The 23,242-nt window shown below is 37.4% G+C and overlaps 1 protein-coding gene across 3 annotated transcripts; it reads left to right on the top strand.

The window, feature by feature from the left end:
- The first annotated feature begins 550 nt into the window (after positions 1-550).
- UBE2J1 (ubiquitin-conjugating enzyme E2, J1) lies at positions 551-21,515 on the top strand. 3 transcript variants are annotated; one of them, XM_005872080.2, is made up of 8 exons: positions 552-658; positions 5,739-5,812; positions 6,614-6,745; positions 9,338-9,422; positions 9,697-9,802; positions 13,179-13,308; positions 14,620-14,739; positions 20,812-21,515. In XM_005872080.2, exons 1-8 carry the CDS (start codon positions 649-651, stop codon positions 21,088-21,090), a joined length of 936 nt encoding a protein of 311 aa, XP_005872142.1. In that variant the 5' UTR covers positions 552-648; the 3' UTR covers positions 21,091-21,515. The 3 variants fall into 3 exon arrangements, with proteins under 3 accessions (XP_014399955.1, XP_005872142.1, XP_005872143.1); XM_005872081.2 differs by lacking the exon at positions 552-658 and adding an exon at positions 969-1,057; XM_014544469.1 differs by lacking the exon at positions 6,614-6,745 and having other exon boundaries at positions 551-658.
- The last annotated feature ends 1,727 nt before the right edge of the window (positions 21,516-23,242 follow it).

Genomic DNA, 23,242 nt, shown 5'->3' with positions numbered 1-23,242 from the left:
GTCTGCGTGGCGGGGAGCTGGGTTGTGCACACCCCCAGGAGCAGGTGCAAGGATGATGCCCGGGGGTGATGGCAGCCCCGGCCTGACTGTCTCTGCCCGGCCGCTGCCGCCAGACTGTTATTAGCCGCCCGGCTCTCTGGCCTTTGAAATGAGTCCCAATAAATAGTATTTATTCTGTCTGTACCGTGACAAATTTTAAAAAATATATTTTATTGATTTTTTACAGAGAGGAAGGGAGAGGGATAGAGAGTTAGAATCATCGATGAGAGAGAAACATCCATCAGCTGCCCCCTGCACACCCCCTACTGGGGATGTGCCCGCAACCAAGGTACATGCCCTTGACCGGAATCGAACCCGGGACCCTTGAGTCCGCAGGCCGACGCTCTAACTGAGCCAAACCGGTCAGGGCCCTACGGTGATAATTTTGTCAGGAGGGAGAAAATTCAGATTATCTACATGATCAGTTCGGATGATCTAAATGGTCATCTTAATATCAGGAATGGTTTGTTTGACCAACCCTTACTGCTTTCTGTTTTGTTTCGTTTTTTTTTCTTCCAAAAATACTTAAGGATTTGCAAAGACTCCAGAAAAGGGTGAGGATAGTGATTGAACAGAGCTTTGGTAACTTGGGTGCTGCCAAGCGAAGAAATGTTCTTAGGTGAGCAAATACGTATGCAGAATGGGCCGCAACACGCGGGGGCGGGGCCCAGAGCCCTGAAAAGCCTGATGCAGGCTGTGGCGCAGTCCCATTGCAGCGGGTTGACAGCCTCCCTGCTCCACCCACCTCTTCAGGATGTCAGGAGGGGGGAAGGAAGGTCCAAGGGAGAGGGAAAGAAAGCTTCGTGTTAAGCTTAGATGGTTAAGATCTTTAGGCTGTGGTGGATTTATATAAAACGGGGGGAGGGGTAAAAACGTCTGGTGACTCCTTGGTCACATGGTACCAGGTTCCTCAGGGCACCGAGGTGCTTGGTGAAATGTCCAGAGACGACAGTGCAGTTTGGAATGGAGATTGTTGTCAGATTGCCCAGTTGTATACGTCATCATCCCTGAGAGGATGGTAAGCATTTAATACTCTCCAGAATTTTGTCCGTTTCCAGAGAATAGGACCTATTGCCAGCAGGCTTGAGTTTGGGCCCAGCATGCTTCTAGCTGTGTGATAAACTGCTTCCTCTTTTTTGTTTCATTTCCTCAACGGTGATGTTACTGTTCTAGACAGGATTTTTTTTTAAAAAACATCTTTTTGTTGTTGTTATTGTGTGGATCATTTAGAGTTCATGGAGAAGGTGAATTTACTAAGATAGGGGACTTATTGAAAACGCTAGGAGGCTTAATGAAAGTACGTCCTTCCTTTGTTTAATTCTCAGTCCTGGGATATTTTTAGAGTAATGCCTATGTGGAAGGAAGTAAGAACACTGCAATAGATATAATCCTTTTTCTCTCTCACGTGGAGTTAGTTGTCTTAGAAGTATGATAGGACAATTGAGACAATATAGATAACTGGTTAAGAGCCAGTGTGCTAGCATGTGGATAGTAAGTTGGTTCATTTTATAGGTGGGAAAACATTTCTTTATGAATGGACTTGTGTGGGGCCACCTCCTAAGTCCTCTCAGTAGTCGCCTCTGGATCAAGCTCCCTGATTCTTTTTTGGGTCTGCTCTGGCTAAGGTAGTAAGGTGTCAGAGTACAAAATAGGGAGACCGATGTGTAAAGACCCTCCTGTGGCAGTTTTCTTCAGTAGGGGCTGATGTATGTATAAGAGACTGGTACGGCCTCTATCAGAAACCTAGGCGTTATCCTGTCCTTGCCCTTGGCGTCAGCTGCACCTCCATGCTGATCATTCTCAAGCTTTAATGTTCAGTTCAGATCCTTCTCCTAGGCTGCAGATAAATACAACTTACTGGTGATTTAATATCTTCATCCAAATTTCCCACAGACCAAAAAAATATCTAATAGTATAAACACCAAACTTACCAGTTTTCTCTCCTCCCCCAAACTTGCACCTCACCTTAATATTCCTTATCCCAGGGATTGACAGCACCCAAGTGTCCAGGGGAGTGATCTTTGATCTCATGGTCTACTTCTTTACCCCCTACCCTAAAACTCTCTCACACACACGCATTTGAGCATGGGTGCCAATACATGCAAACACACATATATCTAACCAGTCACTACTGCCACCAGATCAATTAAAACAAAACAAAATAAAACCTGATTAGATCACTATTCAAATTGAGAAGTTTTCAGTAGCTTATTGATAGTTGTGGATACAATTCAAAGTAAATTGTTTTGCTTGGCCTATAGGGCTGCTCATGATTTGATGTTTGCTTTTCTCACCAGCCTGAACTGCTACCACTCCTATGCTCCTTTGCATTTTCACCATCTATCCATTTGCCCGAGTGTCTCCAGATAGAACAGCTCTTCTCACCTATATGCCTTGGTCCCTGTTGGAACCTCTGCTTGGAATATCCTCCCTTTAATCTGTGTGAAAGTCCTAGTAATTGTTTATGCTTCTTTAAGGTTCAGTCTTGTCCAGCTCCTGTAGGCAGTCTAAGGTGGTCCCTATATTTGTATATACTTGGTCAGTGTTTGTAATTGTTTTCATGTCTTTCTCACTGTGAACTCTTTGAAGGCAAGAAGCAAGTCCTGGTCATTCTTCTTTTTTCCATTGCTCAGATATGTATTCTTTAAATGTTTATTGAATGGATACATTTATAGGGTCTTTCTGGGCAGAAACATTAGTCCTTAAATATTTGCTACGTGCCTTCATATGGGAACAGGAAGAGGCGGTTGGGGAGCATGACAGTGGGTTTACATCCTCAGTACACGTGCCTCTTTTCCATTTTACCCATGCTTTGGGGATTGATGATATCAGGATATTTGCTTTCTAAAATAAATAGATGCATGAGAGATAGTAACCTGTAAAAGATCCCCTTAGCTGGAGCTTTGTCTCCAAACCACAAAATAAACCCAGTGAGTTAGCCTGGGCATGTGCAGAATGCAAATGCCTAGGCCTATGGAGCCTAGAGCTTGGATCCCGAGTGATCTTGTGGCCTCCATGAAAAGAAAGAACAAAAGCAGCCAAGCCATCCCCCTTCCCTTTTCTGGAACATCTTATCTCACCATGATAGGAGAATTGAATAATCTTGCAAAGAGATAAGAGAGGAGCAGATGGGGGAAAACTTTTCTCTGTAGCCAAGAGGTGGCAAGAGATGGAGTATCAGGAGTGACAGACTATGCTCTAGCCTTAGTTGCCAGTCAGTACTTTGAATCTTGACTATTCTATAGCAGTGACATTTCTCCTTGGGAGCCAGGTAGCCATGTCATGTGGCCAACGACATATGCTCAAGGCCTGATTTTGAAACAGAATTGAGAGCACCTTATATTCCAATTTATTTCTGACCTTAATAACTTGTGATCTGGGGAAAAGGGATGGGTGAAAAGGCAAGAAGAAATATGTGAAGAAATTGTTGACTCCCATTTGACAGATGTAAACATTGAAGCAGAATAAGATTGATTTGTCTAATGATTAAGGCCTAAGGAATCAGAGCCAGTATTTTAATCCAGTTCTAATTCCAGAGTCGATGCTCTTTTTCACTAAGGCATTGATAATATATGCTATTTCAGAAAAAATAGATTATGAAAACACTAGACTAACCTCACTTTCTATTTGACTGTGTGGCTTTAGCTCTCACATGGTATGTGCCTATGTGGCCTATGAACTAATAAAAGCAACATGTTTAGTTATTAAGCAAATGTTTGATTGTTCCTTTAAATGCATTGTTGTAGCATTTCTGATCCTTTCATATATCTCTCCTAATATCCAGGTACTATTGGGTGTTTATTATCTTCTCTCTAACTGAAATGGCATAAAATCTGACCGTGTCAATTTAGCCATTATTCAGCTAGCTGATAAGGAATGAAGGAAAAACAGTCTCCTTGGCATCTTTGATTGCTTACAGCAGCCAAACTAATTAACTTGATAATAGCTTGATAATTCCCAGAACTCCTCAGGGATTTTTTATCTGGCCACATGGGTGGACAAGGGAAGGTGTCACAGACACCTCCCTGAGGAAGTTACTTAAAGGTTTGGTGGGAACCAGTCTAGATGATGAGGTGGAGGATAGGGGTGGGAGCAGCATTGCAAGTTGAGGAACCAGTATGTAGGAAGGTCTGGAGTAGAGAGAAGTGGGGTGTCTAGAACTTCCGGGAAGAGTGTTTCAATATGTACATGTTTCTAATACAGCATTTATTATGCTGTTTTGTATTCCCCCCCAGACTATAAGCTCCTTGATAACAGAAATTATTTTATTTTGGTTGTAGATATAGCATCTAGTATGAGTTTAGTAATTTGATGATCAAGTGAACAAAGTCTCTTCCCACAGGGGCCTAGTTCAGAGTAGGGGATGGAAAAGAATGTTATTATGGGTCTTAGCCACATTCTCAGTGGTTAGAGCATCAGCCTTTGGACTGAAGGATCTCAGGTTCATTTCCCGGTCAAGGGAACGTCCCTTGGTGCACGATCCCCAGGCCCATCTGGTCATGTGAATGTCTCTTCCCCTTCCTTCCACACTTTCTAAAAAATCAGTGGAAAAATATCCCTGGGTGAGGATTAACAAACAAAAACCAAAAATAAATACAAAAAATAAGTAATTATTATTATGGAATAAAGTAGTGACTTAAGAACTTTGTTTGTTTTTTTAATCCTTACCCAAGGACATGTTTTTATTGTTTTCAAAGGGAGAAGAAAGGTGAGGGAGGAGTAGGAGAGAGAGAGAAATATTGATGTGAGAAAAATCAATCAGTTGCCTCCTAGATATACCCCGACCAAGGATCGAACTCACAACCTGGGTATCTGCCCTGACTGGGAATCAAATCCATGACCCTTTGGTGCACAGGATGATGCTCCAACCAAATGAGCCACAAAGGCCAGGGCTAAAATGAAATTTTATGCAAAAGACATGATACATACTGCATTATAATATTGTGTGGGAGTTGATTCTTAATCTCTTCTGATAACTTTCCATCCAATGCCTCCACACATTTTACTTTTATTGTTTCCTCTGCCTATTTATACCCACTTGCCTAATTCCTATTATCTTTCTTTCAGATATTAGTTATAAGTTTTAATTGAAGTGAAGAATCATTTCAAAAAAGGAAATCAATTAGGGCTATGGAATAAAGTGACCTCTGGAGACAGTCCCATTAAGTTAATACAAGATATTGGGTGGAAAGTCCCAAGAGGTTAAAAAAATGGGGGGAAGGGGTTACTGTTCATGAGCATGAGTTCCAGAGGGCACATTTTTTGTTAATATAGACATTTTAGCATGGTAGAGTTGTATTGTCTGTGTTGGAATTTCAGCTGTCATTTACTAGTTGTGTGACCGTGGACAAGTTTCTTAGTCTGGAAAATAGGGATTTTCTACCTCATAGCAATGTTTTGAGGATTGTTTGAGTGCTATCACATAGGAAGTATATATAAGTACTTACTAAATAAGAAGTGTCTCTATCAGACTTACCTGTATATTTAATACATAACTCTCCTAATGCCTACCTACCATTTCCTCTCCTCCTCCAATGATTACTATTATCCTAATTAAAACTTTATTATACACTCAGTGGAGCCAGTCCTCTCTATACATGTTTTGTTAAAGGAGAAACTTTTTCATTAGGTTGTAACTCTGACTTAATCACTTGGTAAAGTATATTTTAAATGTCTTTATCTTATGAATTTTATTTTAGCTGTTAAACGTTTAATGAAAGAAGCGGCAGAATTGAAAGATCCAACAGATCATTATCATGCACAACCTTTGGAGGTTAGTTTCTGTCTCCATCTTCTACATACGGATTTTAATATTTTAAACAAATTCCTTAAAATTGTTTTTTCATTGCTTTGATTCATTACAGATGTGTTTGATGTGGTTTATTAGTATATTTTACTCCGAGTATTTCCTGAATGGCTAATGTCCCATTAGCCATTCAGAATCAGACATTTTACAAGAAGCAGATTTCTGGCCTCTATAGAATGGGTCTCAGATGCTAAATTGGTTTTAGGTCTTGAATATGAGGGAGGGGAAGTGGAAAGAACCCAATGCTTTTTACAGTTTGGAAGACCTGGCCCCTTGAGGGATCTCTGCAGCTAGTCTGGGCTTTTTGTATAAACATCTCTAACTCTCTTCGTCTTCTTATCTGTAAAAGGAGGGTTTTTAAATATGCTTAGTCTGGTTTCCATGGTAATAGTGAGAATAAAATGTAATAATGTATGCACAGTTTGCAAAATGTAAAGTACTTGGTAACTAAGATGTTGTTAGCATATGTATTAATATTATTAACCTTATAAGTAAGTGTTTAGGTATCTTTAAGGGTTAATTTTAAAAGATTAAAATTAGTCCTTAAACATTAGTCCTTAAATATTTGCTACGTGCCTTCATATGGGAACAGGAAGAGGCGGTTGGGGAGCATGACAGTGGGTTTGTTAAAATAATCCAAATTTTTATTAATTATTTGATTATACAGTTGACCCTTTTTCTCACCCAATAATATTTCTAATAGTCATTTAATTAAAATGGTCAAACTTTAATATTACTGATGTCTTGTTGGTTATTGTTTTTGTTCAGGATAATCTTTTTGAATGGCACTTCACAGTTAGAGGGCCCCCAGATTCTGATTTTGATGGAGGAGTTTATCATGGACGAATAGTACTACCACCAGAGTATCCCATGAAACCACCAAGCATTATTCTTCTAACGGTAAGGATTCTTGGCTTTTTGAAATGCTTGTGGTTTAACTCTTCATGGTGGCTGCAAAATATGGTCAACATACTCATTTTTATTAAGAAATAAAGTAGGCCCTGGCCGGTGTGGCTCCGTTGGTTGGTCATTTTCCTGTGCACTGAAAGCTTACCAGTTCGATTCCCAGTCAGGGCACATGCCCGGGTTGTGGGCTCTATCCCTGGTAGGGGGCGTGCAGGAGGCAGCGGATTGATGTTTTGCTCTCACATCAATGTTTCTCTCTCTCCCTCTCTCCAAAAATATTATTTTTAAAAAAGGTTTTAAAAAAGAAGTAAAGTGGCTGCTTTTGGGAACCAGGTCTTGGTACTATAATCTCCCCCCCCCCCAAAAAAAATAATTTATAGGAATTATTTATTTTTATTGTTGAGAGAGATGGGGGGAGAAGGAGATATTGTTCCACTTATGTATGCATTCATTGGTTTATTCTTATATGTGCCCTGACAGGGAATTGAACACCAACCTTAGCATATTGGGATGATGCTGTAACCAACTGAGCTACCGGGCCAGGGTTATAGGAATTCTTAATGCTAATGAATGTATAATTACCATAGTATGGTTGTTAGAATTCAGTGAATTAATGTATGCAAAATGCTAGGCACAGTATCTGGCACATGGTAAGTACTCAGTAAAGGATTGTTAATGTTATTGTACCTCTTAATCACATCATCTCCATTTAAACTCTCATTTTTCATGTGTAGCTCTTAAAATAGAAGTGACAGAGTCCTCAATAAATGATTGCTATATTATTACTTATACCTTAGAATTTCTTTCTACATCCACATATTTTATCTCCATGTGAAGCAAAATGATTAATTTTTTCTTCTTTTTCCTGAGACATGTTCCAACAGTAAATTCCTCTCTTAATTGTTAAGCTTTCCTTCCCTCATTTCCTTTTATTTACAAGTGTGTTTGATTACCCCCAACCTTGAAAAAAAAGCAAAAACTAAATATAAACACCTTTCTTTATCTCTGCTCACTACTCTATGTATTGTTCTGTTTTTTCTTTGCTAGCCTTCAAGGCATCTTTTACTCTAGCTTGGCTTGCTGCAGTCTGGTTTCCACACACGCTCACAGCACTAATCTCAAAGACCAGTTTGAGAAATCCCACTGTCTCTTCTCAGTCTTTATCCTATTCCATCTAAGTTAAACCTGACGCTCACGGGGTAGCAAATAGTGAAAGAAAAGGTACTAATTAATAAATACCAAGTTAATGCTGCTTTTTACCTATATTTGATGTAGTGAAAAGAGCATTAGTTTAGAGCCAGTAGACCTGGATTCTGACCAGTGCTATTTCTGTTACACCACAGGCAGGTTACATAGTCTCTTTGAAATTTAGTTTTCTCATCTGTCAAAAGGGTTGTATATGGTAAATATAATCACACTTTATAAAGTTCCTCATATATAGAGGTTGCTTAACAAATATTAGATGATATTTAGAATCAGTAATGCTGGCAGTAGGGTTGAAGCAGGGTCTTGGAGGGGCCCAATGTGTTAGGAGTCACTTTTTTTTGCTAGATCATGGTGAGAGCCAAGTGGTCTATGGGGAGGGGCTGGTGCATGGGGAAACTGGTGGGGTGGGTAGTTGGAGTAGCAGCTTTTCACCAGTAGGTACAGAAATATTGAAATATTTCAAGAGTTAACCAATGGTATCGTTCATATTTAGCACAGTGGCTGAGAATCAATCGTATCCTCCTGGTTTTCAATATTTGCTTTTTCTGGTTCACTTCCTCTCTTTTGAAAATGTTCCTCTCTTTTCCAACCTTCATTCAACAAATAATCATTAAACACATGTCATTCACTCTGTGGGTGCGACAGAGAATAAGTCAAATTCTCTGACCATATGAAACATATATTCTAATTCATGCCTCTTCTCCTTCCCCTTTCCCTAAGTATGGATATTCTACAAGTTCAGACTTCAACGGTTTTGATTTTCTATGAAATGGCTTTAGTAATCACCTCTCTAAAGTCAGGTACCAAAGATGTATATCCTCTTCTGCTATCACCATGTCTATAATTCTACCTGCCTGCTGGACATCAGTAGCTCTTCTCCCAAGAAAATAGATTCATGTCCAAAGCTGAAATTATTATCTCTGATCTTTCTACTTTGTGTTCCTCTCTTATGAAATTGTATCATCATTCTGAAAATCACTCCCACCTCAGAGCCTTCCTCACCAATATCTAGAAGATGATATCAAATCCTTACGTTTTATCCCAGTCTCTGTACGTCTTCTATTTTAGATTCTTCACAGAGCCTAGAATACTAGGCACATAGGAGGACATCAGGACATCTTTATCAGTTATTTAGATTTCAGTTGTGTAATTCAATTTCAAAAAAGTGCTTCAACTTCTAAAAATAGTTTATATTATTCACTTAGAATCCAACAAATATTTGTGGAGTGTCAATTAGAGGACAAAAATCTGTATCCCCTTAGAGATTACATTTTTTAAAAATTATCTTTAAAATTTATTTTTATGTAAAAATATTTATACTTATAAAGTCTAAAACATTAAACACATCTAAAATTTTTAAATGCCTTATTTATTCCTAAGGCTAATGGACGATTTGAAGTAGGCAAGAAAATCTGTTTGAGCATCTCAGGACATCATCCTGAAACTTGGCAGCCTTCATGGAGTAGTGAGTACTAATTTAAAGTGAATATATCTTATATAACTGTAGTCAATTCATAATTATAAAGTATAATACCTTCTTGAGATTGAAGCTGTTTTTGATAATTTTATTATTTAATAAATAATAAAAATGCTTTTTCTTGTCTAGATTTTGGCCATCATTTTACTACAACCCTCCTAACCTGTACCTCTTCAGTGAAAGACTGTCTTTTTTTCTCTTTTCAGAGTAAACCGGTTCCTTTTACAAAGCAATTTAGATTGATGTTTACTTTTTATTTCAGTAAGAACAGCATTGTTAGCCATCATTGGGTTTATGCCAACAAAAGGAGAAGGAGCCATAGGTTCTCTAGATTACACACCTGAGGAAAGAAGAGCACTTGCCAAAAAGTAAGTTTTGCATTTCATTCTTTGTTAAGACCCAAATATTATTCTGGAAAATGGCTATTAGGAAACAGGCTCTGCCTCTTACTTTGTGAGTTACCTTTGCTATAGGTTCTAGCCTTAGTTTTGCTATTTTAGAAATTCAGTTGTACCAGTTTACTCAGTGTTCACCTGAGTCTAAAGAATTGATTATAGAAAGTAGTTAATATCAACCTACAGTGGGAGATATCTTCTCCTATAAAATAGGACAGGTCATTCATCTCCACTTAGACAGTAATAAAGATGGAAAAGAACTAGAGCCATTTTTTTATGGAAAAGAACCAGAGCCATTTTTTTATGTAGCTTTTCACAAGATTAAAAACTTCTTGAGAGCTGAAGGAAATCCACTTTTCCATGTTTGTATCTATAGTACCTGGCTCATAGCAAGTGGCTCAATAAATGATCTGGAAAAAGAAAATGAGATTTTATTAAGTTGTCATTTCCCATTGGTATTGCTTTCTGTTTTTCCCAGGTACATTCTGTCTATATAACCTGGATTAGTTATTAGATTTAGAGTATTCTCTTCTTTGAGTAGTGCTAAGACTAATTCTAGATTTTGATCATTTTTTAAAAAAATATATATTTCAGAGAGGAAGGAAGAGGGAGAGATAGAAACATCAATGATGAGAGAGAATCATTGATTGCTGCCTCCTGTATGCCCCCTACTGGGGATCATGCCCGCAACCTGGGCATGTGCTTTGACTGGGAATTGAACCGTAACCTCCTGGTTCAACCACTGAACCATGCTGGCCAGTCTTGATCATTTTCTTGTTCTGGACTTGGCTGCCTACCACTCTTCAAACATATTTTATGAATTAAATTATACAGGGGTGGGCAAAAGTAGGTTTACAGTTGTAAGGATGTGGAAGTTTGTTTTTGTATTATTATTTATTAATTATTATTTTTCATACGAACAACTATAAACTTACTTTTGCCCACCTATAGTATATCTTACTCTGGAACAGCCTGGAATAGGCCCTCTACACATGTTTGTTAAATCAAAGAGATCTTAGTGTTTGGAAGATTTGGAAGACTCCTTGGTATCTTTTTAAATCTTATTCTCAAGTTGTGGGCATATACCTTACTTGCAGCTACTATTCACAAATTATAATATGTACTTTGAATACATGACATTTGTTTGATTTTTTTATATTGGCTTTCTGTCTTGATACTTTTATCTAGTTCATGAACAGATAAAAAAAGAATTAGTTTTTTTTTTGTTCTAGACTTGTCAGTGTTTATATTCTAGGTTCTTAGTCTGTATTAGAGGCTTTTTAAAAACCAGATTTTGCATTTAACCATGGTAAATTACTATTTTTCTGGATAGACTAATATATTCAAAATAAACATTTTCCTTTAATTTTCATCTGACTTCTCAGTTAAAAGTGGACACAGTTTATGCCCAGCCAATGTGGCTCAGTGGTTGACCATCGACCTATGAACCTGGAGGTCATGGTTCTTTTCCCGGTCAGGGCACAGGCCCAGGTTGTGGGCTTGATCCCCAGTGTGGGGTGCTCAGGAGGCAGCCGATCAATGATTCTCTCTCATCATTGATGTTTCTCTCTCTCCCTCTTCCTTTCTCTCTGAAATCAATTAAAAAATATATATTTTTTAAAGTGGACACATTTTGCCTGGCTGATGTGGCTCAGTAGTTGAGCATCAACCTGTAAACCAGGAGGTCGTGGTTCCATTCCCAGTCAAGTCACATGCCTGGCTTTCAGGTTCGATCCCCAGGAGAAGGCGTGCACGAGGCAGCTGATGAGTGATTCTCATCATTTGCGTTTCTTTCTCCTTGTACTTTCCTCTCTGAAATCAATTAAAAAATATAAATAACAAAAGTGGACACATTTTAAGGCAGATTTTGGGATATAATTGATTCTCTAAAGCAGCGGTTGCCAACTGTTGGTCCGTGAGGTCTGAAAGGTTGGCGATTGCTGCTCTAAAGGGTATGGATAGCAGTGCCGCTTCTGGTGAAACAAAAAAAAATATATTCATCAATAAATACTATATTAATAGTACTTTGACATATATTTTATTTTCATGAAGCTGTTCAATAAATTTAAGTACCATGTTCTTCAAGACCTAAGGATTTTATTACATTGACCTAGATGTACAGTAAAATAGTTTTTTAAAAATATGGTCTTATTGATTTTTAGAGAGAGGAAGGGAGAGAAATAGAGATAGAAACATCGATGAGAGACAAATATCATCGCTTGGCTGCCTACTTCATGCCCCCTACTAGGAATCTAGTCCGCATCCTGGGCATGTGCCCTGAGCAGGACTCCAACTGGTAACTTTTTGGTTCCTGGGTTGACACTCAACCATTGAGCCACACCAGCCGGGCTATAATAATACAGTTTTTAAAAGGAAGTTCAGCAATGTAATAATACATATTTTTATATAAGATACATAACATACTTATTTCTGGTCATATAAATCCTCAGCACTCTTGTGAGTTTTAGGCACTTTTTGGCTATATCTGGAATACAGAGGAGGAAATGAAAACATAGAAAAACAAAGAAATCTTAGGAAAGTCTAGTTAACAGATTAAGTATCTACCTAATATAATCAGTGATAAATTTCAGTCTGGATATTCCACGAGTTTTTTTGCTTTTCAAGTTGTACTGCTATTTAGATTAATAGGATTTGTGAGGTTTTTATTCCCCTGGAAATACCTGTAAATTCTATTTTTTTTTAAATATATATTTTTATTGATTTCAGAGAGGAAGGGAGAGAGATAGAAACATCAATGATGAGAGAGAATCATTGATCGGCTGCCTCCTGCACGCCCCCTACTGGGGATTGAGCCCACAACCCAGGCATGTGCCCTGGCTGGGAATCGAACCATGACCTCCCAGTTCATAGGTTAATGCTCAACTACTGAGCTACACCGGCTGGGCTATAAATTCTATTTTTAATTGGCTTCTTTATATATGTTTCTGCTAAAAATAATTTGAGCTTTTTAGTGGACTTTTTCACAGGCTTAACATAGGCTTGTTATATGTGATTTTGAGGACAGGTAGTTAAACAGTTTATATTTTTTGTCATATAAATCTATAGCTTAGTTTTCTTTAGAGAGTATATTAGGAAAATAATGAAATCTAACTCCGTAGTTTAATGTTAGATTTTTAAAATATTGAGATATAATTGATGTGAAATGTTTATACCAACCTAACTTGCGTGTATGTCTCATAACTATAATTGTCTATTTTACATATAGGTAAATGTGATATGGAATTATCCGGTGTTCTTTTCTTTTAAATTTAATCATTCATTGTTTTAATGTCTTGAATTAATATTCACTATTTGATTTGTACTCATCAAAAAAATTATTTCCTACCAGATCACAAGATTTCTGTTGTGAGGCATGTGGCTGCACCATGAAGGATGTCCTGCTGCCTTTAAAATCTGGAAGTGATTCAAGCAAGGCTGACCAAGAAGCCAAGGAACTGGCTAGACAAATCAGTTTTAAGGTACTCTAAATGGATAAATAAATTTAAATTTTGTAGCCCTTTTATTTACTTTCAGAAATAAACTAATTTAGTTCTAGTGCAATAATGTTTTTACAAATAATTTTATCACAAAACTAATACATTCACAAAGGCATTATAATTAGTGGTTAAAAGTTTGGACTCTGTGGGGGGGCTGTCAATTGGGGAAAAAGGAGACATGTAAAACTGTAGACAATAAAAAAAAAAAAGTTTGGACTCTAGTATACAATGCCAGGGTTCAAATCCCAGCTTTGCTGCTTAGTAGTAGTAGGACATCAGACACATTACTTAGACCCTTCATGCTTTTTACTCACCTGTAAATATTAACAGTATGGTAATTATCTTGTGGGATTCTTACGAGGATTAAGTGAGTTAATACTTAACTTTAATGTATTGCATTTATAACTGTCCCTGGTGCTTAATAAGTGTTAGCTATTATTATAGAAAATATAGATAAGCAATTAGAAAATAACAATTATATAATCCCAGCCCCCCAAAATAAGTGCTGCTATTATTTTGGCATATCTCCCTTATAACCTTTTTTTTCACATATATTTTACCCAAACATATAAATACTTCTATAGTTTAATTAGCTCCATAAAATAATGTCAGCCTGCATTAAGCAACATGTTACCTGTCCCTCTTCTCTACCTCTCTACATCCTGTCTGTCCTTCTAAGGTCCAGTTTTTGGAGAAATTTTTCTTTCTGTTTTATTGTGCCTGAAAGAGGAGGTGCTTAATAAGTGTTGGTTACAATTCTTCCTTCTGAAGATTCCTATTGTATATAAAATTGCTTCTCTGAAAATCTTAGGGCCAGATGTGTTTTCTACTTCAGAATTTCAGATTTTAGAAAATATCAAACATATACCATATATTAACACTCATTGAGACCTGGGGCAGTACCCCATAATCAAATTCATAAATATTTCATCAGCAAACCTGGGAATATCTACACCAACGTGGAATAAAGACTGTTAATAGCCTCACATGTCAGGCTTTGCCTGAAAATTACAAAATACTTCAGTGTTTAGAGATTTTTGAAATTGTGGATTGAACCGTGGGTGTTAGTTTTGTCTCTCACCAAGTAACATCTCCCTGAACAGGGAATGTCTGTGGGTCTTTCTGTAATATCTAGCATAGTGTTGGACACATGAGTTCTCAACACTTAACTGATTGATATTGACATTAAAGTACCAATTAAAATAAATCTAAGAAAGGGAATTTAGGTAGGTTGTGGGTTGGTTTGTATATTCCCTTTTATAATACCGCTCTTGGGTGTTACCTTTTTTATAGGCAGAAGTCAATTCATCTGGAAAGACTATTGCTGAGTCGGACTTAAACCACCCTTTTTCACTAAATGATTTACAGGACAATATGCCTACCACATTCCAGGGTGCTACAGCAAGTACATCGGTATGGTTCTTGTCTTTTACATATGTATATATCTATACCATTATCATTATTTGCAATAGGAATGGAGATCCCTAGAGGAAATATCTGATTATTTTGGATACTAGCCCAGCTCTCCCTCTAATGAATTTTGTTTTCTTGAGCAAGTTATTCATACTTTCTGGGCTTTCTTTTTTTGTTAAATGGGGTTGGGCTAAATAATTTTAAGTTCTATTGTCCGTCCAGAATTCTATGATTTCTCTGAAAAGTTAGTTTTAATATAGTGCTACAGTCAGAATAAAGCAATATACATACATTAACCACTTTCTAAATAGGCTGTCTTTGGAGCAAAAGATTTACCTTAGACCTGCTCTGTCCAATGTAGTAGCTACTAGCCAATGTGGCTATCTAAATATATATTTGAACTAGAGGCCTGGTGCATGAAATTCGTGCAAAGGTAGGGTCCCTAGGCCTGGCCGGTGATTAGGGTTGATCAGGGCCTTCCATATTGGCTGCCGGCTGGGGCCTTCTTTCCTAATGGCTACCATATTGGACAGCACAGATATCGAACATTATCATCATTGCACAAAGTTCTACTGGACAGTGCTGCCTTATGCATAGTTAGTGTCCAATAAATAATTATTGAACAAAATATTGAATGCTATGGCTGTTGTTAGTTGTGCCCTGATCTATTTTCTAAATTTGGGGCGGGGGGTAGGAGGGCTTATGTCATTAGAGAAACTGATTAAGAAAATGTGTGACTGAATTGTTGCTAAATAATTAGGATTATGGGGACTTTATATAGTAAGATGAACCGTCTTTTGGGTGGTTTTTTTTTTTTTTTTTTTTTTTTTTTTGGTAACAGGTTGTTTGATGGAGTAGCCAAATTTCTATTATCCCTCCAGTTTTCAGAGGTTTTAGAAGGTGAGGAAAATTAGAATAGAAACTGGGCAAATCAGATTTACCCTTTGTTCAGGAATAACTTACTGTAAAGTGTGACTAAATAGTGTTGAGTGGCTCTCTCCTATGGAGAGAGTGAGATGGCAGAGAAGTAGATTGGAGAAAGCAGGGGAGAGGCTGCTTGGAAGGAAGAACTACTTGGAGGACTGGAGAAGGGAGTACTACAAGAAAAAAATGTATGTTGAGAGTTAAATTGTTTTTACATGATCTCCATGTGATTTTATAAATTGTAGAGGAATATAATGAATTTATTTAGTCAGTGTATGTTTTTTCATCTTCAAAATTGAAATTGTTTTCTTTATTTCATAAATAGTTTTTTAGTAAAAAAAAAAAAAAAGCCCTGGCTAGTGTTCTCAGTGGTTAGAGCATTGGCCTAAGCACCAAAGGGTCAGTGGGTTCCACTCCTGGTCAAGGGCATGTACCTGGGTTGCAAGTTCAATCCCCACCCCTGTCAGGGCAAGTGTGGGCGGCAGCCAGTGTATCTCTCTCACATCAATGTTTCTCTCACTCTCTCTCTCCCTCCCTCCCTCCTTTCCTCCCTTCCACTCTCTAAAAATCAATGGAAGAAATATCCTCTGATGAGGATTAACAACAACGAAAAGAAAAAAAAACAACCCACATCCTATTATACAGAGAGGAAGGTGGTAATCTTTGTTTCACCTATAAGGACAATCTCCTAATATTTATGATGTGTTTACATTTATCTTTAGTTTATTTTAAATCTGTGTCAAGTTTCCCTGTTGCATATTCTAGTTATACTTATTCCAATTGTAATTTATTTTATAATTAACTATTGTCTAATAGTTAATTATAAAATAAATTACAATTGGAATAAGTTCCTTGAGGATCAGGATTGTGTCCGCAAAGCCTAGCATAGTGCCATGTATATAGTAGGTGGTAAATATATAGTTGTTGATTAAATAAACAAATTTTAGGATTAGTACTTGGAAATCTAGGAGTACAGGTAAAGAAATCAAGAAGTTTTAAGTAAATTAGCATAAATAATGTTATAAGTACAATTGTTTTTTTTCATTTTTATTTTAAAGTACATAAAACTTAGACTTATTTCATAGATACCAATTCTGGTTAAAATACAAGCAATAAATTGTCTACAATTTGTGAGTTAAGCTTTTAATTACATTTACATACAAATCTCAGTGTGATTATATGATTTGATTACTATGGAGGTAACTGAAACCTGGTTTTGGCTCAGGTGGCTGCTTTACATGCAAGTGTAATATAATTCACTGAGATGTTACACATCAAATTCCAGATAAGCTGTTTTTAGCTTTGAGGGGGCGAGAGATTGCCGAAAGTCTAAATACAGCAGATAGCATTAGGCCATCTGTTGCTTGTTCATGCATATTTTTTAGCCATGTAGAAATAGGAAAAATACTGATAGTAGTTTTATGTTCTTCCAGTCTGTCAAATTTTTCCCTTTTCCAAAAGATTGAGGTTCTGAATAAGCCATTCCAGTTTGTAGTAAAGAGCAAACACAAAACTCTTCATATGATGATTATTCCAGGTTATTATAGAAAAATTTATGTGATTTATCTGTGCCTGTGCTTTTTAAAAAATATTTGAATTTAATTAAATTAAATAAAACATCACATTCGTCCACCTTTCTAGAAATGGTTGCTTCAGAAGATGGAAACTATTCTGTGATATATGTTTGAACAAGTTTAGGCAAACAGCAAGGATTTAGAAGTCCTACCACCAATCTTAAAGCATTTTGAAAATGCTAAAGTCCACTTGATTCTCCATCTGGCAGTTCAATATGAACTGCAAAAATTTAGTCCAATTAGTTCTTCAACTCTAAATAAACTAGGTTCTCAGGATCAGGTTACAGTTTTTCCTTGATGTGATTATTTTAAATAGAAATTTTAGAAATTTATAACACTGTAGCACTAGCTTTTAGTCAGTTATTATCTAAAATGTAACAGAAAATATAGAACCTAATTAAAATAGTATATCTATATAAATATTTCCATTAAGTACATGTACTAAAATATGACCTAAAGTCAATGTTTTAAGGGATTGTTGTTCTAACTATATTAATCATATGTATAAAGGTCCAAACAGCTATTCTAAGTCATGACTTTTTTTAAGCCTAAATCTGGTATCTCCAAAGGAATATATTAATAGTAATGATGTTAATAATAACTAATATTTACTAAGCAATTGTTTATCCTAAGCACTTTATATCATTATCCTGTTTAATCCTCACAACTACTGAATTGAATATTAGCCTCATTGCACAGATGTGGGAGCTGAGATTAAATGACTTGTTTAGTGTCACATGTTTACAAAGTGGTAGAGCTTTCCTAATAATGATAAGGTTTTCTATTTAGTCAGGTATATGGGCAGGTACAATGCCCATGTCTATTTTAGTCAGGTAAAATGTTTTCCCCTCAAACTAATGGAAAATAATAACATATCTATATAATAAAAGCCTAATATGCTAAGTGTCCAGTCGTTCGATCTTCCGTTCAATGAAAGTGTAATATGCTAATGATATGCTAAGGCCGCCCAACCACTCACTATGACGTGCACTGACTACCAGGAGGCAGACACTCTGACCAGTAGGTTAGCTTGCTGCTGGGGTCTGGCTGATCAGGATTGAGTGAGACAGGCCGGACACACCTTGGAGCCCTCCTGCAGTCCCTTCCTGGCTGGCCAACCTCCTGCATCCCTCCCTGGCCCCGATCGTGCACCAGTGGGGTCCCCCAGCCTGGCCTGTGCCCTCTCGCAATCTGGGACCCCTTGGGGGATGTCAGAGAGCCAGTTTTGGCCGATCCCAGAAGCCAGGCCGAGGGACCCCTCTGGTGCACGAATTCGTGCACCGGACCTCTAGTATAAAATAAAACCTTTAAGCTGAGTCAATCTCTTGTGCTACTTTCCGGATTGATAGGACCTCATGTTTTTTATTTTCCTTAACAACCCATCTTCCTTTATAAGCCTTTAGTGCAGTGGTTCTCAACCTTCCTAATGCTGCGACCCTTTAATACAGTTCCTCATGTTGTGGTGACTCCCAACCATAAAATTATTTTTGTTGCTACTTCATAACTAATTTTGCTACTGTTATGAATCGTCATGTAAATATCTGATATGCAGCATGTATTTTCATTGTTACAAATTGAAAATAATTAAAGCATAGTGATTAATCACAAAAACAATATGTAATTATATATGTGTTTTCCGATGGTCTTAGGCGACCCCTGTGAAAGGGTCGTTCGACCCCCAAAGGGGTCGCGACCCACAGGTTGAGAACCACTGCTTTAGTACTTTTGCTCTATCAGATACTTTTATCTTGCCTGAGCAATTGAAAGAATGGCAGATTTCAAATAGAATGTTTTATTGGCAACTGTAACTCAGTTCAACTCACTGAGTATTATTAAGTCACTACATGACGCCTAGGACAATGTAAGACCTCATAAAATGCTGCAGCTTTGTGTATCTCAGTGATGGTGAACCTTTTGAGCTCGGCGTGTCAGCATTTTGAAAAACCCTAACTTAACTCTGGTGCCGTGTCACATATAGAAATTTTTTGATATTTGCAACCATAGTAAAACAAAGACATATTTTTTAATATTTATTTTATATATTTAAATGCCATTTAACAAAGAAATATCAACCAAAAAAATGAGTTTGCGTGTCACCTCTGACACGGGTGTCATAGGTTCGCAATCACTGGTGTATCTGCTCTCTTCAGTGAGCAGATTATATCTGGGAGTTGTGGAGTATGGAAGTCCAAGTTCATGCAGTTTAATTCACTATTAGTACTAACATATTTTTAACTCAAATTCAGTAGTTCTTTTCTACTGCTGTGTTATGCGTCACTACATTTGAGTGCTTCCAAAGGATAGTTTTAAGAAATATAGATTATTTAAGCCTTTTAATGCTGAGATGAATGTCAGATTTAAAATGTAATTTCTTCTGCAGGTAACTGAGATGAGCAATTTTTCCCCCTAATGTTTATAGCTGTTGCCAGCACAAAGCCCATCCTTGTACCTTTCTAAAAAAGTATTTGAGTTACATTATTCAGTTCTTTTTTCTTCTAAATATTAAGTTTTTCTCTGATGGAACGTATTTAAAATATTTTATATTTGCTCAGTTTTTAAAGTTATTCTGAATAAAACATGCATTCTTTTTTATTTGAAAGAATGTGTATGGACACTAATATAATCAGTATATACTTGTTTTCAATAAGAGAATTAAAGGCCACTGGGTTGTTACAGGTAGAGTTAAAGTATCTATAGAAATAAAATGGAATTCATATTAAAGAGCTTTCTTGTCTATAAGCTATAATTAAGATTTTGACTCAGTTGGTACCACATTGTGGTTATGCTTTCTTTGATGCAGCAGTCAGTAAAGATAGAAGGCATTTGACATCCAGTATTTTATGAGGAGCAACTAGTGTACCAAAGTAGAAGGTACATCGAATCTCCCACAACTACCTCCACATTTTTCTCAGTACATACCTAAGGAACTCTTGATATCACATAAAGTAACACAATTCAAACATGCAGTAAAGGGTTCTTCTAGACCTGTGTTCAATTCATTTGACAAGAATTGTGAGAAAGGATAAGCCTGGTTGGAAAACCACACCTAATTTTTACAACAATATTGCTGTGAAGAACATATGGTTTGAAATTATTTTCCATGTTCTATGATTGTTGATGGAAGCATGTTGACATAGTCAGATAATATTTAAAGAGGCACACTGTTGAGGGTTGTCTTTTTTGCCATTTAGAATGGCAAATTTTCAAGCAGAAAGTGGAAATCAAATTGCTTCTCTCCTTGACTCTCCTAAAGAAGGGAGGTTACAAATGCCTAGCAAATTCTGTTGGAGTTACAGCTGAGGGAGTATAGAAAGCTGTCTATGGAGAATATGGGTTAACTCTGTCCTTGTCTTATTTTTTCTAGTAAATTCCTCTTCCATTTGTTGAGTAATTGGAATATGTAATATTGCTGGCTTACTCAAAAGGGTAATAGTCTCAACAATTAGATAATTCTTGGTAGTTTTGCCCTCAATCGTGTTTAGTGCTCTATGATTCTTTATACTCTTGAATAGATAATAGGTAATGTATAAATATTCTTTGCCAATTTCAAATAAAATTTCTTAAAATTTTCTAGTATGCAGTCCAGAACCCCTCAGGAGAATCCCTTCAACCACCTGCCCCACCTGTAGCTAAGAATACCTCCATGAGTCCTCGACAGCGCAGGGCCCAGCAGCAGAGTCAAAGAAGGTCGTCCAGTTCACCAGATGTCATCCAGGGCCTGCAGCCCAGAGACAACCACACTGATCATGGCGGATCTGCTGTACTGATTGTCATCTTGACTTTGGCACTGGCAGCGCTTATATTCCGACGAATATATCTAGCCAATGAGTACATATTTGATTTTGAGTTGTAATACTGTTTTGTGTCTTAAGAGCTGTGACTCAACTGCTTCATTAAACATTCTTCATTGGGTATAGTCTAAGAATTGTTTACAAAAATTTTATTTTGTATTTACCCTGCATTCCTTTTTTTTAATCCTTATAAATTCAGTAAAACTATAGCTAGTCATTCAGACTGTGTCCTGCTTAGTTTAAGGGACTGGAAGTGAAGTCCCTTGTCTCATTATATAGCCTGCTTTACAGGGAAATAATATGTTATTTCTCATGCTTCAGCTTCTTTTTATGTAAATTTGTGATAGTTTCTGTATAGCCCTTTTAAATTTTTGGATAAAAGATGGTGTTTTTAAGTTCCAATGAGTATTAGTAGTTAATATAATTTATTCAGTACTCTGTTTCTACTTATATCGAATGATAGAGGGATAAGAGTTAAAAAGGCAAAAACCCCTCCAAAAGCTTACTTCATGGGAAACATTGGGATTACCCATTCTGTGATACACTTTATGTCCTAAACATTGTCAGTGAAAGTTACTATTTCAGTCAAACATTTATGAGGAAATGAGGTTACATCTTGGTTACTGGATTTTACTTGAAGAGGGAATGATGCTTTGTAACCACTTTGATATGTTGTTATTCCATTCTCTCCAAAGAGCACCTAAGATTTAAAAGAAAGAAAGAAAACAATCCTCCATAGATCTTTGTTGGAAGGAAGGAAGGAAGGAAGGAAGGAAGGAAGGAAGGAAGGAAGGAAGGAAGGAAGGAAGGAAGGAAGGAAGGAAGGAAGGAAGGAAGGAAGGAAGGAAGGAAGGAAGGAAGGAAGGAAGGAAGGAAGGAAGGAAGGAAGGAAGGAAGGAAGGAAGGAAGGAAGGAAGGAAGGAAGGAAGGAAGGAAGGAAGGAAGGAAGGAAGGAAGGAAGGAAGGAAGGAAGGAAGGAAGGAAGGAAGGAAGGAAGGAAGGAAGGAAGGAAGGAAGGAAGGAAGGAAGGAAGGAAGGAAGGAAGGAAGGAAGGAAGGAAGGAAGGAAGGAAGGAAGGAAGGAAGGAAGGAAGGAAGGAAGGAAGGAAGGAAGGAAGGAAGGAAGGAAGGAAGGAAGGAAGGAAGGAAGGAAGGAAGGAAGGAAGGAAGGAAGGAAGGAAGGAAGGAAGGAAGGAAGGAAGGAAGGAAGGAAGGAAGGAAGGAAGGAAGGAAGGAAGGAAGGAAGGAAGGAAGGAAGGAAGGAAGGAAGGAAGGAAGGAAGGAAGGAAGGAAGGAAGGAAGGAAGGAAGGAAGGAAGGAAGGAAGGAAGGAAGGAAGGAAGGAAGGAAGGAAGGAAGGAAGGAAGGAAGGAAGGAAGGAAGGAAGGAAGGAAGGAAGGAAGGAAGGAAGGAAGGAAGGAAGGAAGGAAGGAAGGAAGGAAGGAAGGAAGGAAGGAAGGAAGGAAGGAAGGAAGGAAGGAAGGAAGGAAGGAAGGAAGGAAGGAAGGAAGGAAGGAAGGAAGGAAGGAAGGAAGGAAGGAAGGAAGGAAGGAAGGAAGGAAGGAAGGAAGGAAGGAAGGAAGGAAGGAAGGAAGGAAGGAAGGAATGTTGGAAGGAAGGAAGGAAGGAAGGAAGGAAGGAAGGAAGGAAGGAAGGAAGGAAGGAAGGGTTCAAGCCAGGAAATCACTTGGTTTTATTCTAGAAGTTAAGTGAGAGTATCTTAAGATTTGAATGTTTAATCTGCTTTGAATTGTATATCTTTTGAGGTGTATATATGCCTAGCTTTGTAATCACTATAAATTTAATTATTCTGGAATATGCATAATGTTATACTGTTTCTTGTACCATATTAATAGAAAAGCTCAGGGCCCAAGCAATAGTGGTAGAAATTAGAAAAACCTTTACTTGGAATTGTACACCTACACAAAGCCCAAGAAGTAATTTTCCGCGCAAAATCAATATATAACATAGTGCTAGTTAGCTCCACAGACTCTAGTAGACACTTTGACCATCGTAATGCCTAGCGAAAACATCATTACAGAGAAACATTGCCTTCGTTCAGCATGTTCAGTAGCAGCATTGAAGGCACTCTTGAGAGCATTATTAGTGAAGATTTAATTTTTAAATACAGGCAGTCCCCAGCTTTCAAATAGGTTATGCTCTAAAGATGCATTTATAAGTTATTTTTTTTTACACTTCAATGTTGTAAATGTGTT

This window comes from Myotis brandtii, unplaced genomic scaffold (genome assembly GCF_000412655.1).
Source record: "Myotis brandtii unplaced genomic scaffold, ASM41265v1 scaffold365, whole genome shotgun sequence".
Classification (NCBI taxonomy): Eukaryota; Metazoa; Chordata; class Mammalia; order Chiroptera; family Vespertilionidae; genus Myotis; species Myotis brandtii.
This window is presented reverse-complemented; position numbering and strand designations above follow the sequence as displayed.